The sequence below is a fragment of the Melitaea cinxia genome, chromosome 26 (assembly GCF_905220565.1).
Source record: "Melitaea cinxia chromosome 26, ilMelCinx1.1, whole genome shotgun sequence".
NCBI classification, from domain to species: Eukaryota; Metazoa; Arthropoda; class Insecta; order Lepidoptera; family Nymphalidae; genus Melitaea; species Melitaea cinxia.
The window spans coordinates 4,250,706-4,266,384 of record NC_059419.1 but is presented as its reverse complement, the minus strand read 5'-3'; the positions used below and the strand labels follow the sequence as shown (position 1 = coordinate 4,266,384).

Here is a 15,679-nt window from a genome sequence, read left to right as displayed (position 1 = left end):
GCTTCCAATTTGCTGCTCTTTACAGACTATATTACATTGAGTATGGATTCAGGTGCACAGGTTGACTGTATATTCACTGATTACTTTCATAAATAAATTAGATATAAGTGTCGCAAAATGCTTTTTGATCACATTTTCACGTAAAATTAATAACATCAAATTTAAATATCTACTAAGACAGCAGGAGCTTAAAGTAGTAAATGAAATACGAGACTTAGCCGTTTCTCATGACTCTAGGCTGACGTATAAAAACCATTTAACAATATTGTAAAAAAAAGGAATAAGTCAATAGGGTTCATTCTACGCCAAAGCACTCAATTTAATAGTATTAAGCTTGTCAGGATCCTTTATTGCTCATATGTGCGTGGCATACTCGAATACTGTTCACCGATTTGGAACCCTTAATATGTTGTTTAAATCAATAGGTTAGAAACAATTCAGCGTACGTTTATGAGATATCTTCAGTTCAAGTCTAACAAGTTTGACGAATGTTATGAGCATAAAAGTAAAATTTACCTAAAACTGACTAAAATATGCTTAAGACATCCGCTCAACTATTTATATGTGCCTAGTTGCTCGGCAAACTATAGGCAAAACTCCTTTCTTTTGAGGTCCGCAGATCAAATCAACAAGCTGAATGACTTCCCCGATTTTGACCTATTTAACACTTCTGTCAAAATAATTAGAACGAAACTGGCAAGACACTGGTTCGATATGGTAACATAAACCTCTTTCTTATTTTAAGTTCATATATTGTGTATATAGTTAATTTCATGATGGATTTTTTTTTTAATTGTCTTAAAGCATTCAAAAATAATAGATTTGTACTTGCGAAAGCAACTAAATGGTGCTTAGATATTTCCTTTTTTTTTGAAGCAATTGTTAAAATGTATCACTGTATACTAATAAAACAAAATAAATAAATATTACATTTTTGTCGTTCAAATATAAGTCTCCACTATCAAATCTTTAGGTGGAGAAATCGATGGCTTTTTATGGAAAATTTAAGTCAAGTTTGACAATTTGAGAAAAAACCTACTGATATAATATTATATAGTCTATAGCATTCCTCGATAAATGGACTATCCAACAAAAAAAAAAAATTTCAATTCGAACCAGTAGTTCCTGAGATCAAACAAACAAACAAAGAAACAAACAAACAAGCATATTTTTCAGCTTTATAATATGAGTATAGATAGATATATAACAATAAGTTGGATCAAAGAACAGATAGAGCGATTTCCGTTGTTTCGTAACAGTGCAGTACGATGTTGTTAAATATTTAGCATTCATCAAAATCTTTCTGGTTGTTGGTTAAAAAAAATGGGATTATTTTCATTTATAATCTTTTTATGTAGCAATTATATCTTTCTTTTAAAGATACTACATTTTTATTTTGATGCGTTATATTAATATTAGCATCCTAGAAACACCTCCTAGAACAAATATGTTACCAAATTCTTTACCCGTACTTTATACTATACATTTTTTGGCATCATTCTTGACAGCTTTTTTCAATTTAATTATTCATATTTTTATACAAGTCCTGTGCCCGCGACTTCGACCGCATGGAATTTGACAAAAAAGTTATTTTCCAGTTCGCAGAGTTAGAAAATAAACAAATTTCAAATATAAAAGTAACCCAAGATACTCCTTATTACATCAGCTATCTGCCAGTGAAAGTCCTGTCAAAATCGGTCCAGCCGTTTCAGAGATTAGCCGGAACAAACAGACAGACAGACAGACAAAAATTGTAAAAAATTGTTATTTTGGTATATATATCGTGTATACATCCATATCGCATTTAGTAAAAACGGTTATTTTAATATTACAAACAGACACTCCAATTTTATTTATTTGTATAAATAAGAACGATACAAGCTCACTTAAAATGTTTGACCAAGTATTACAACTTTAAATACAATTCTGTCATAGCATATAAACATAATTTTTAGTTTTCTTTTAAAAATAGGTTGTCATAATAACAATATAACGTTATCGCAATCTTTTATTACATAATTAAAAAATTTTGATTTTTTTATTAAAACATCGTTTAAATAAGCCCTCAATCCTCCGTGTTGCTCTTTGCCCTCAATCCTCCGTGTTGCTCTTTGCCCTCAATCCTCCGTGTTGTTCTTTGCCCTCAATCAAACGTCGTACCTATCTGAAGTTTACTCTTTCTATATTTTCACACAAATCTGTAGGTATGAAAATACTAACATTATTGCGTAACTTCTATTCACTTCACTCATCTCTTCCTGTCTTTCATAAACAAACTCTTGAAGGATGTTTTATTAAAATAACTAATTTAATACGTATAAAAATAAATAAAAGTAAAAGTTCTATCAAAATAAATAAAAATTAACCACGCAAAAAGGGATGAGTTAAAAGGTCAGATTACCTTCTCGTCTTGACGTGCCTCAAACGCGTTCGTACCTTTGTTAACAATATTGGGTACATAAGTCGTATTAGAGAGCATCAAAGGACAGAACAATGAAGCACTCAGACGTTCCTAACGTAAATATATGTCTGTTAAAAACAAAATTTGACGTAGCCTATGTTTGCGCACATAATAATAATAGTATAGTAAACATTGTATTTGTGTTTTTTGTGGTATTATTCAGCCTGTGATATCAAACTGCTGGGCAAAGACCTCCTCTCCATGTAGGAGAAGGATCAGAGCTTAATCCACTACGAGTAACGATCGCTATCAGGAGTATCAGGTGGTTCTCTCCTGCAGTGCTGTGCCTCGCGAAAACGTTGTCAATCTAACGTAATTTCTAATAGAGTCAAAAGTTGTGTTAACATACGATTACGAAACGAATAAGAGGTAATATTTAACAAAACTATATTATTTTTTATAACAAGATAAAACAGAAAACTGAAACACTGATTTGAACCATAAATACAAAAATACAGAGCCCAAAAAAGTTTTATTAAATTATTTTTAGAACGCTCGAAAAGGAATAATGAATATATTTTAATAATTAAATCATACAAATCCGGAAAGTTCGATCCGCATAAACTTTATCCATTTGTAACGTACGTGAGGAACATAATGTACACGGTTACTTCCTATTCGGCTTCTTGTGCCGTCCCGTTTAACATTACTTTGTCACGGAAAGTTAAGACCCGGCTGTAGCAAACAATACTTGTTTTGTTTATAGGAAACTTCCATTGTACCGAACGCATGTACGTATATTCTTATATATTATTGGTTACATTCTTTCAATATTATATTAAACATATTTTATTCATTTTATTACTTAATATGAAAAAAAATCTGTTTCCCTTGGTCACGCTATAACACGAAAACGTCTTTATCGATTTGGTTCGTTTTATTTTTATTTTATTTCAAAGGTGTGTCAACAAAATGAAGATCATTACACTTAATACTTGTCGTACATTATAATCTTGCTAAATGTCACCTCAATTATAGGTGCAAACGGCGATTCCAGTTGACATTATGTATTTATATTGTAACAAACATTTTATCCAAGCATTAAAGAAATTTTAAAAATTCTACGTGACATAGGCGAAATCATCTGTGCTAGTTTGGCACTATTGGAAGCCATAAATCTGAATGAATGAATGAAAGAAATTTTAAAAAAGTGTGTGTACGACTGGAGCTTACTCCTTCAGATCGACTGCCTAAATAGTCGCAAAAAAGGCATATTAGTCTAAGAAAAAGATAAATACTATATCAAATCGTAAATAAACGAATCAAATACCGCCACCTATCTATCGATCGATGGCGTCGTTGTCTTTATCTGTAGACGACGACATTTTCTTTGTAATTTATTTTTCCGATAGATGGCGTTACGAAAAACGTAACGAGATCATTCGTTCAGTTCTCATATTTTTTTTCTAACCGGGGGCCATTTATGAAAATTGATTCAGGAGTAAACGCCAATTATAAATCTATTTATGGTAACACTTTTACACTCTTTCTCATATCTCCTTCATCTAAATTTCTAGTGATGTCAGATTCTTTTAAATTGGGGCCTTTTTTATTTAGTTTGTAGGGAGTTGTTTTGGAAATATAACGTCTACGATAATTGCTTCAGGCACTAGTCGGCCTACCACTACTATACTATTACGCTAATATACTACAGATGTTGATATCTATAGTATATTTGCGTAGAGCTATCTTCGAATCTGTCAGTGATGATTGACCGATTCCAGTAAAACGAAATAGGACTGTTTTCAAGAAACCGAAATACGAATTTTGCTCCAATTATTTCTAGAAACTAATAATACACGCATTCATTCAGGAACAACTGTGTAATGTACATATGGTACGTAAAAATATAGAAACACCTATTTACAACCAATTGATTGTATTTGAGTATTCAGATTTACCTGCATATAGACTATTCATGTCCTAGTATGCTATAAATAAATCGCTATTACACAATAACACAAATTCGTAGTCGCTACTGAAATACGTGAGCAAAACTCACTTGCATAAACTCTCACTATCAGTTCATGCATCTGAGTTAGTCGTTTTAATGTCACACACTCGACATAAATTCTGAGGGTAGAATTAAAAAGGATTTGAAAGTTATGTGTATAATATTGTATATCTGTATAACATATCTCCCACATAATTATTATTATACCCCCAAACCAGGTAAATTTACGCTATTGAGGTGAAATTTCCAAAAGTTTTTCACGATATTTCATTTGGAGCTTTTCGATAATTACTACAAAGAATCTGTGTTAGTACATTTTTTTGTAAATAAGTACAAAAAATTTTAACAATATTTCACCTAAAATGTTTCATCACCGTGCATGAGATGATCATAAAAGTTAACGGTCGTTCGCTTCAGCCTGTAGTATCGCACTGTTAGGCATATTAGACCTCTTTCCCCATATAGAAGGGTCAGAGCCACAGATCACCCCGATCAGAGCTTAATCCACCACGCTGCTCCAATGCGGCGTTAACGGTATTAATCCAGATTTTAACCTGTTACCATTATGTTAATATCCATGTATGTAACGATTGAAACTAACGGTGCTTTCAGTAAAACAACTTGTATGGACTTTTCGTCAAAATTCTATCGAGCAAAATCAGAGATAAACTGATTGAGTATTGAAACTGGTTGTAAGAAATTTCAATCGAGTTATATTCATAACTAAATTACTCATACGAAGATGAAGGTGATTATCTATACTCTTTAATGATAATAACAAGTGAAACATTGTTAGTAGAAGCACACTGGTAATGTGGAGCTAGTCTAAAAGTAAAAAAAAATATGACCTCATATTGTATATAATTTCATATTGATATTTTCTAGTATTGCGAAAACATTTCTGTTGACGGTACGTATGTGCATATTTACTTGAAGCCACGTCTACGCCCACGTGTATTTACTGGTACTTTATTGGAAATACAAAGTAAGTAACGTTTCCTATCAAAGTATCTTCTGGGAATACTTGAAAATACATTTTCATTTTTACGCGTACTCTTATAGACTTCCGTGTATCGTGTTTTATTGCTACAAGCTGATGAGATTTTACGTTGGGGATTTTTTTTATATAAAGACTTATGTAAAAATATATAAGACTTAAATCGTAAATATTTTCCTTACTTTGAAGATGATTTCTTTATTAAATCTCATTATTTCCCGACTTCAAAAAAGGAGGAGGTTTCTCAATTCGAACGAATCGATAGAATTCGTCGTTTATGAACCGATTTTGCTGATTCTTTTTTTGTTGGAAAGGAGATATCCCAAGGATGGTACCATAGAAGAAAACCAGGATCTGATGATTGCACCCCAGAGAAATCGAGGGGAATCGCCGAAAATCGTTGTGGTGACAACTATGTTTGTTAATTTGTTTCGTCTACTTATTTGTCGATGTAATTTTATCATTTCATTTTGCCGTTTGCTAGCAAACACAATTATTATTTCTTACCAACGTAGCTAGAGATTTTTCATTTGTGTGAACTAACCAATCCAATAATGCGTGATTAAATAATGCCTAATTAGTAAATAAACATCATTAATTTTTATAAAATTTGTTCACACCTCCTTATAACTGTGTATAGAATTTCTTTACCTAATTTTAAAGTATTAATAAATAAATAAATGTTAAAAAGCATAGGTTTTTTTTATATGTTTTTATTCTACTAGGTGAGCAAACATGCAAGCAGTTCACATAATGGACGCCTGTATCAGGAGCATCATAAACGCACTGCTGACCCTACTTTATACTCTTCCCAGAAGCTCTGCGTATCGTACTCTCATAACATAACATTGCTTGAGAGCATCAATATTTAACTGTAGTCATCTATAAGGTTTAGGTACTTTCCCAGTCGAGCTGCTCCCGATTTTGATAGAATAATGGTACTGTTCTATAGTATAGTTTGAATCAACACTATTTTGATCCAGCCTATAAAATGCCACTGCTGGACCTCTTTCCCAATGTAGGATCGGAATTAGATCCATCACTCTGCTCCACTGAACATTGACGAATAATAGTATAATGCAGTAAACGTAATAAAATTTACTTAAATTCATTTACAATAAAACAGAAAATATTATTTTTAAAATTCTATGTAGACGACATGTCAGCTGCAATATTTTCTGAGCTTTTCTTTGGCATTGTTATATTTCGCTTGTGTGTCGAACGTGCCGCGAGAATATTACTTTATTGGTATAAGACATACATACGTCAAGAAACGAGTTGGTCTCTTTCAGATATTCTACTGAAATTGAAATTTTAACCTTTAAAACTTTACAAATATACTTCATAAATTTCCCATTTTTCACAAGGGTCGTGTTTATTATTTTAAACGTGAGAATAATGATGTGATCCTCCATTTCCGCAACCCACGAGACTAATATTAAGCCATAAATTAATTGTAGTTTTTTTACTTTATATACGAGACCTTAGTACTAGGAGATGAAGTTAGCAAATCCATTATTCTTGTTAATTTTCAATGTAACAATGTCATTGTAATATATGTGTACTATTTATATGAAAAAAAAAATGTTTCTATATCAGTCGGCTATTACATATAGATTAAGGCATCGACACGGCATAAATTAGCCTCTCTTATCAAATTCGATCACGACTAAGGGATAACACATTTCCACTAATACCTTGGAACTTAAAAAGCTGACCGATGGCGGCATAACCATCAAACTGCTGGCTTTGAAATAATACACAGGCCGAAGACGGACAGCAGCGTCTTCGGTGCGATAAAGCCAGCCCTGCGGTCACCAACCCGCCTGCCCAGCGTGATGATTATGGGCAAAACACATGAGTTCGCGCCATTTTTGGCGCGTACTTGTGAAGGTCTATGTCCAACAGTGAACTGCGATAGACTGAAGTGATAACTATAATTTAAAACTATTTAAACACAAATATTCTACTCAAGTAAATATTTAACCCACGTTTTTTGCCTTAAATACATGTGATAGGCAGGTAAGTAGATAGTAAAGTCGGGAAATAGTACTACGTAGGCTGAATCATATTTTACAATTCACGGCTGAAATGAGACTTAGTATATGCAATAAAACCTAATGATTAAAAACCTACTCACTTGTTCGTCTCATTCTAAAGAAATACTTATAACAAACTATTTTTCGTTTAAGATTCTTGAGTTCTATTAAAGACGTCTATTCGATCATAGGAATACCATTTTATATTATTACTAGCTGACCTCGCAAACGTTGTTTTGTCACATATTTTATTAACCCTCTCAATACCCCCCCCCCCTCTTATAACTTATGGGAATGAAAAATAGATGTTGGCCGATTCTCAGACCTACCCGATATGAACCCAAAATTTTATGATATTTTATTAACCCTCTTACCCCCCCCCCCCCTTTATAATTATGAAAAATAGATGTTGGCCGATTCTCAGACCTACCCGATATGAACCTAAAATTTTATGATATTTTATTAACCCTCTTAACCCCCCCCCCCCCTTTATAACTATGAAAAATAGATGTTGTTCAATTCTCAGACCTACCCGATATGCACACAAATTTTATAATATTTTATTAACCCTCTTAACCTCCCCCCCTTCCCCCTTATAACTTAGGGGAATGAAAAATAGATGTTGGCCGATTCTCAGACCTACCCGATATGCACACAAAATTTCATGAGAATCGGTCAAGCCGTTTCGGAGGAGTTTAACTACAAACACCGCGACACGAGAATTTTACATATTAGATAGATCTATTAAATGTTCTACTTGAGTATTCTTTTCAATTTACAATCGTTTAATAATGTGAGGTGTGGGCCGTAACGTTGAGTGTTGCGTGGGTACTTAAGAGTCTGGAAAACGAATATGAAATTTTTTCAATATCTTTTCACTTTATAAGTTCTATATAGGTCAAAATGATATTCAATCATTAGAAAAATGAATAGAATTGGAATCTTTTACTTTAAGAGCGACATTAAAAAGTGCTATTTTTAACTCCTTTAATTTTGTACTTATATTAAAACTGTATTAGGTCAAATTATGTAGGAATATTTTGAAGATATTTATACATATAATAAAATGGTAGGAAAGTCAAAACTGTACATTAAATATTTTTTTAAAAGAATACTTGGGGTGTGATCTACAATCGATACCGAAGCCAAAAATATAGTTTTTAGAATTTTTGTCTGTTTGTCTGTATGTCCGGGATAAACTAAAAAAATACTGCATGGATTTACTTCAAATTTAGCACGAATATTATCAAGAAGTCGGGTCAGCATATAGGCTACAAATTATCACGCTATCACCTACGGGGAACGAGCAGTGAACCTTTATTTCTTCAACGCATTCTGTAACAACGTGTAATCTAACGACGCATATTTGAATGTTGTTATTATGTTAATAACCATGCTATAAGCTAGCTTCATACTATAAATAAAGACATTCTGTAGTATATTTAGTATCAGCATTGCACCCGTGTGAAGCCGGGGCGGGTCGCTAATTAAAATATATATTTAATTGGTAAGTTCTGCATAATCCATAGTAAATTCTTTAAACTAAACTAATTAAATTATTATTTTTTCTCTCTGTTAGTCTATTTCTTGGTCACGTGTTGCGCCAAAATTTCTGAATGTTTTGAACAAAATTTATGTTATTCGAAATGATACAACGAATTAGGACATTATTGCTGTTTATCACTTAATTCAGTATTTATTACAGTACGATACGTATCTTGGATGAGATAATTTAGTACACTCGTATATGTATATGGTATCTTATACCGCAATACATAAATGAACTGCTCAAAGTAGTTCAAGAAATGTGCGTAAGTATCACGAAAATCAATTCACGCTTTAAATGATGTTTTTTTTTTAATTATACTTCATGAGATGAAGTGCTTTCTGTACAAAAAACCCATGAAGTTTTCGTGTTATACATCTGATAAAAATGTTATGTATTTGTTTTGTAATGGCCAATAAAGTAAGAAAAAAAAAAACAATAATAGCCAAAACTTTTACGCTGTTGCGGATTCAGCTAATGATAAAGATTTCATGCACATCAGTATGAATTGTCAGACTCAGTATCAGTATATATAGAAAACATAATATAACCGACTAAATATAGCACGAGCGAATCAGTCAAATACCATAACCGGTCCAAATAAAGTATATGGAAGATTATTTGAACAAGGACGATAATTTTAATTGAACCTAAAAAATTAAATAGTGAACTGTTTTCAAGCGCTAATATCTTTAAATCCATTATCCATCATGTGCTTGGCTATGAAGGAAGTTCGTCATGAAAAATTTCTACACTATTCTGTTCTGCTTAATATTTATGATTATATACGTATCCGGTATTATGTGGAACGTGTTCTATAACCTCATTTATAACAAGAGGAGAACTATGGCTAACAGTTCCATGTTAACAGCCCAGTACTGTACGGTAAGATCTTTCTAAAATTTATTTCTTTTATCTTGTTTCAGATTTCGGTATCAATTCCCGACCATCCCTCGGGAGGCATACGGACGGGTCATCACTAAAGCACCGCCGAACGTTGTTCGCACACCTGATTATCGCGAGGTGAGTAAAATAACGTTATTTAAATAACTTAGTTTATTTCTGTATGTATTGTTATATGTATATGTTTAATTATTTGAATATTTATTATAAATTTGTTGTAACTTGTACGCCTATGCTAACGCTAGATCATTTCCTTTGCCCTAAGGTTGCCTGGAAGAGATCGCTTTTTAGCGATAAGGCCGTCCTTTGTACCTAATGAATATATTGTTAATATTTTTCTTTCTTTGATATGTATCATTTCTGTTTTTGGTGTACAATAGTGTATTATTATTATTAATCGCTAGCAACTAGGTTCCTTATTTGTTATAACTGTCTAGTTCGTTTTAGTCGTAGTTAGGTCAAAATTATGAATCAGATGTAACAACAATTCAAATTGTGTATACAGCAAATCACTTTATTAGGAATATAATAAGTATTTCAATACATTTCATACACAGAGACCAAGTCTAGGTACGTGGTGAAAATTCACACAGATAACAACAGATAGGAAAAATTCCGTTGTATTTATATGTATATGTAGGAAGGAGGTCACACTGGTTAATTACAATTTAAGGTAACACAAGATATAGGTACATATATTAGTTAACGGGACGGAAGAGGAACTTCATAGCATTCAATATATCATAGCAATTTTCATATAATATAGTTATAATAATCATATCGAGTCTTATTAAATTATAAAAAAAAATCAAATCAATCAAAATATATAAAATTCTCGTGTCATGGTGTTAAACATTAAACTCCTCCGAAACGGCTCGACCGATTTTAATAAAATTTTTGTGGGCATATCGGGTAGGTCTGAGAATCGGCCAACATCTATTTTTCATACCCCTAAGTTATAGGGGGGGGGGGATTAAACGGGTTAATAAGATATATGGCAAAGTAACGTTTGCGGGGTCAGCTAGTAAATTATAAAAATGAAGGACATCTAATAATATGTTTTTATCTATAATCAAAGTAAATTTCTAATTAAGATAAGGTTTAAGCGTCATGAATAATTTTAAGTTTTAATTGGCGCTGATAATCACAAACTCCACTGTTGTTATTAGTTTCTATAATGCGTTTTTTAATTACGGACAAACCGTCAAATCTGCTTAAATGTAATTCAACTAATACTTAACAAAACTATTTCTGGAACGTAATTTTAATATTTATAGAAAATATAAATCAGCAAGTCAAACAAGTCTTGGTTTCGTCTGATTCAACTTATAAATTATGAAGTCAAAGGAACGTATTTTCAAAACTTTTTTAATGATACAAATAGCCTGTTTGATGAAGATGATTGCAGACTATATAACATCACAGTACGACTCACAGGCACGAGATATCTTAAACATTGTGTTTGTTATAGATAGATGAAATAATATACATTATTTTGGATCATTTATTTCATTCTAAGACTAAGAAGAACCGGTTTGGCGTTCTATTTCTTCTGAATAGATAATAGAAATCCTTATAGTTGCACTTTCATGTAAATTATATACCTAAATTAAAATATTTATTTGATACTTTTATATTTGAGTAAATATTTTTATTCATACAAAATGTAACCTATATTACTAAAAGATATTTGTAGCGAAATCGGGAAAATATATTCGAAGGCTACCCAAAATGCGAGCTAATAAATTCACAAATTTAACCGTATTGTAACGAACATTCCTTTTTTTACAAATGTTTCAAATTAGTTGTAAATATAAGTGTATACATCGTTACCTACGCTTACGAACTTCCATTTCTTTAAAGTAATTTCTTTTATGAGATAAGTTTTCCCTTTGTGAGAAAAAACCTTTAAAAATCTTAAATTAAAAGAGTTTATGTACATATTATTTACTAGTTGGTAAAAGCATAGAAACTATAATATAACCGACTAAATATAGCACGAGCGAATCAGTCAAATACCATAACCGTTCCAAATAAAGTTTATGGAAGATTATTTGAACAAGGACGATGATTTTTAATTGTACCAAAAAAATTAAGCAGTGAACTGTTTTCAAGCGCTAATATCTTTAAATATCCATCATGTGCTTGGCTATGAAGGAAGTTCGTCATGAAAAATTTCTAGATTATTCTGTTCTGCTTAATATTTATGATTATATACGTATCCGGTATGACCTGGAACATGTTTGACATGAACAACTTTTTTTTACAAATGTTTCAAATTAGTTGTAAATATAAGTGTATACATCGTTACCTACGCTTACGAACTTCCATTTCTTTAAAGTAATTTCTTTTATGAGATAAGTTTTCCCTTTGTGAGAAAAAACCTTTAAAAATCTTAAATTAAAAGAGTTTATGTACATATTATTTACTATTTCAAATCCACATTCTTGACGATTTATATTTCAATTGTGTTTAAAATCTGGTTTTACTTGCGTGCAAAGTAAAACTAAAACTTAAAAACTAAAACTTTAAAAATTGACTAAGAGGAAAGAGTGCTTGTGAATATTACATGCTTTTGAATGTAATCAAGGAAATAAATGTTTCATTATCAAGCTCGTTACAATTCTGAATTCTACCAGCTAAAGTTTAAGCATATCCATCTCCACATACACATTTCCACCAACGTCTAAACAACGACCTAACGAAATGAAGCAACACTTTATAGACACACGTCTTGAAACGTGTGGACAAAAGACATGTAGTGAAAATTAATGTGCCTCCGAACTGAGAATATCTTCATCATTCATCGTCATCATCATTTCAGCCTCTCACAGTCCACTGCTGGACACAGGCCTCCACATCATTACAGCCTATACAGTCCACTGCTGGACATAGGCCTCCACAAGTTCACGCCAAAAATAACGTGAACTCATGTGTTTTGCCCATAGTCACCACGCTGGGCAGGCGGGTTGGTGACCGCAGGTCTGGCTTTGTCGCACCGAAGACGCTGTTGCCCGTCTTCGGCCTGTGTATTTCAAAGCCAGCAGTTGGATGGTTATCCCGCCATCGGTCGGCTTCTTAAGTTCCAAGGTGGTAGTGGAACTGTGTTATCCCTTAGTCGCCTCTTACGACACCCACGGGAAGAGAGAGGGTGGCTAAATTATTTAGTGCCGTAGCCACACAGCACGACAGACTATAAAGATGAAATAAAATAAAGTATATTTTTATAAAACCGGGAATATAATAAAATTATGACTTAAAAGAGAAGTTAATATTTGTTTTTATATGAAGTTTAAACCGCAATCATCGCATATTAGAGTTGTATTTATTCAATTAATACAAGGAAAGGCAAAGTAGACAAGTTTCGAGCCTACCGAGTGCGCCAGACAAGATTCGGGAGCGCGTATAGGTTTACGTACCTAAAAAATATCTCATGTACTTAAAAGTTATTTATTAAAATTGAAAAAAAAGTTATTTACTTAATTGTAAAAATATAAAAAGTCTTTGTTCTAAGTACTTATGTGGTCCACACTTCGCAGATGTTACGACCTACGGTTACATAACTAAGAATTAAATAATTACAAAACAAACTTGAAAGTCGGTAAAGTTTGTATTTAACAGTATTTCGTCATCGAAGAAAGTTAAGAGTTTCAACGGTTTTGTGTATTTCATTAAAGTTTAAGGTCAAGGACATGGCAAAGATTGTTATCGAACTAGATTTTAATTAAAAGTTTGAATTTAAATTATTTTTAATATATAAAAGTAGACAGGAAAAAATAAATATTTCAGATTATTAAAATATTAATTTGGTTTTTTAGATTAATTGTTGTACACAAAATATATAACAATACAAACATGAACAGTGGAAAAAAAATAGTAAAAACATTACATAATACTACCAGCATGTGCGATATCGTCTTAAGCTTAAAGCTTTAACGGCTCTTAGTATAGTATAGGTACTCAGTATAAAAGGAAATAAATTCTAAATCATTCTTTTGCAAGGCAGTTTTTAAACTATCAGTAAATTAATAGACGAAATCTTTTATCGAATTCTATAAATAGTAAAATGTAAGAAAATATTGTAACGATCACAATATTTCCTTACATCTCACAGCGGAAAATAAAACCATAAATCATCGTTAAACAAAATTTCGTTGTAAATAAACGATTTCTTACTCAAGGCCGGAAGCTAAACATAAAAAATAGATGGGATGACAGTTAACGAGAAAAACAAAAACGAATCCGAATGAAAAGAAATCGGGGAAATACAAACAAAAAAAGGTTTTGGCCAAAGAGACGTTGAAAAAATCAAACAAATGATTGATTTGCGAACAAGATGTCAAACACTTTGTTGGTTCCGTTTTACTAAGAATTATGTTATAGAATTTATCACGTTTTTACTTTATTGTACGATATTTTTGTGATTAAAATGATGAAAGTTCTCCAAATTAAGTCAAAATAAGGTTAAATAATTATATTTAACCTTTTTTTATATAAAAAAACCGTCTTTAAATTACATCGAAAAGTTTATCATAATAGTATAGTATATACACATTACAAGAGATATCTGAAAAACCACTTATCAGATCTCGTTTTTTTTTTTCCCTTGGAACAAAAAAAGAATTATTAAAATATCAGTCAGTCTGTCAGTCAGTTCAGCCTATTGCAGTCCACTGCTGTACATAGGCCTCCCCAAGTTCGCGTTCTTCGATAAAATATACACCCAGTAAAAATTATAATATAATACACATTTTAAAAAGTCGAACTGAAAGGCTTTTTTCTTTTGTGAAGTCATTTAAAAATCACCTGTCAAAAATATCCTGTATTACAAAATAAAAAGATAACGTTTAAAATTAACAGTCTCTTATTTACATTAAATAATTAGTTGAAACGAGCACGCACTTTTAAACTGAATTCTTTTATAACAAAAGCCTCGACCGGTGCCACACCGCCTCCTTTGTTTTCCGTGCTTTGATGTTGAAGTATTTTTTCCTCGTTTTCAACGGAGTGTGGTCTAACAATAAAATTAATTATCTCCGTACACTCACTCGGTGTTAACTCGGCGTTTAATTCACACAAATATTAAACACTAGTAGCTTTTAACTGTATAAAATGGGTAAAAACGATGGGATTTTTTTGTAACTACGTTTTTCGTTCGACGTATTTCATTTTGATATATCGTGTATTGTGGCGTCATTTGTCCTTTGTATAAACGATTAAGTCTAGACTAAAGAATTATGCCTAATACATAGTAAAAATAGAAAGAGCAATGATACGTATTTAGGGTATGTTAATAGCCATTAATAAGAAAAAAAATATGCTTTTTTCTTTGAAAATATATCATGACATTACAGAACCAAAACGTGAAATAGTATAAAGAAGATAATACAACTAAACCAAATATGTATGTATATATACAAAAATTTCACAAATTACAGACTACATATAGGCAATGTGATGTCAAATGTCATGTGACATGTCAAAATACAACTACCTGCCTAAATAGTTCAATAGTTTGCGTGTTACTGTTCAGCTTTAAAAACTATTTTAGAAAGTTATACACTAAAGGAACATGATACACTAAGTAGAAACGAAGGAATCCCCAACAATATCATCTATACATATCTAGAAAAAAGGAAATAGCGAAAAATAATTTTTTCTTCCAAAATTTGTGGCTTTTTTTAACGATATCTCGATAACGATGATCGATACGTGAAAAATGTATAGGACCTTAATTGTAGATCGTAAAAAGAGCAACAAAAAAGTATTCAAAAAAAAA

The 15,679-nt window shown here is 31.8% G+C and overlaps 1 protein-coding gene across 1 annotated transcript in view; it reads left to right on the top strand.

The window, feature by feature from the left end:
• LOC123666425 overlaps window positions 1-15,679 on the top strand; it is a 53,510-nt gene that overhangs the window by 25,956 nt on the left and 11,875 nt on the right. Inside the window, exon 4 of the mRNA XM_045600517.1 lies at window positions 9,924-10,020. Within this exon, the coding sequence (XP_045456473.1) occupies window positions 9,924-10,020 (97 nt within the window). The remainder of the gene's footprint in view (window positions 1-9,923; window positions 10,021-15,679) is intronic.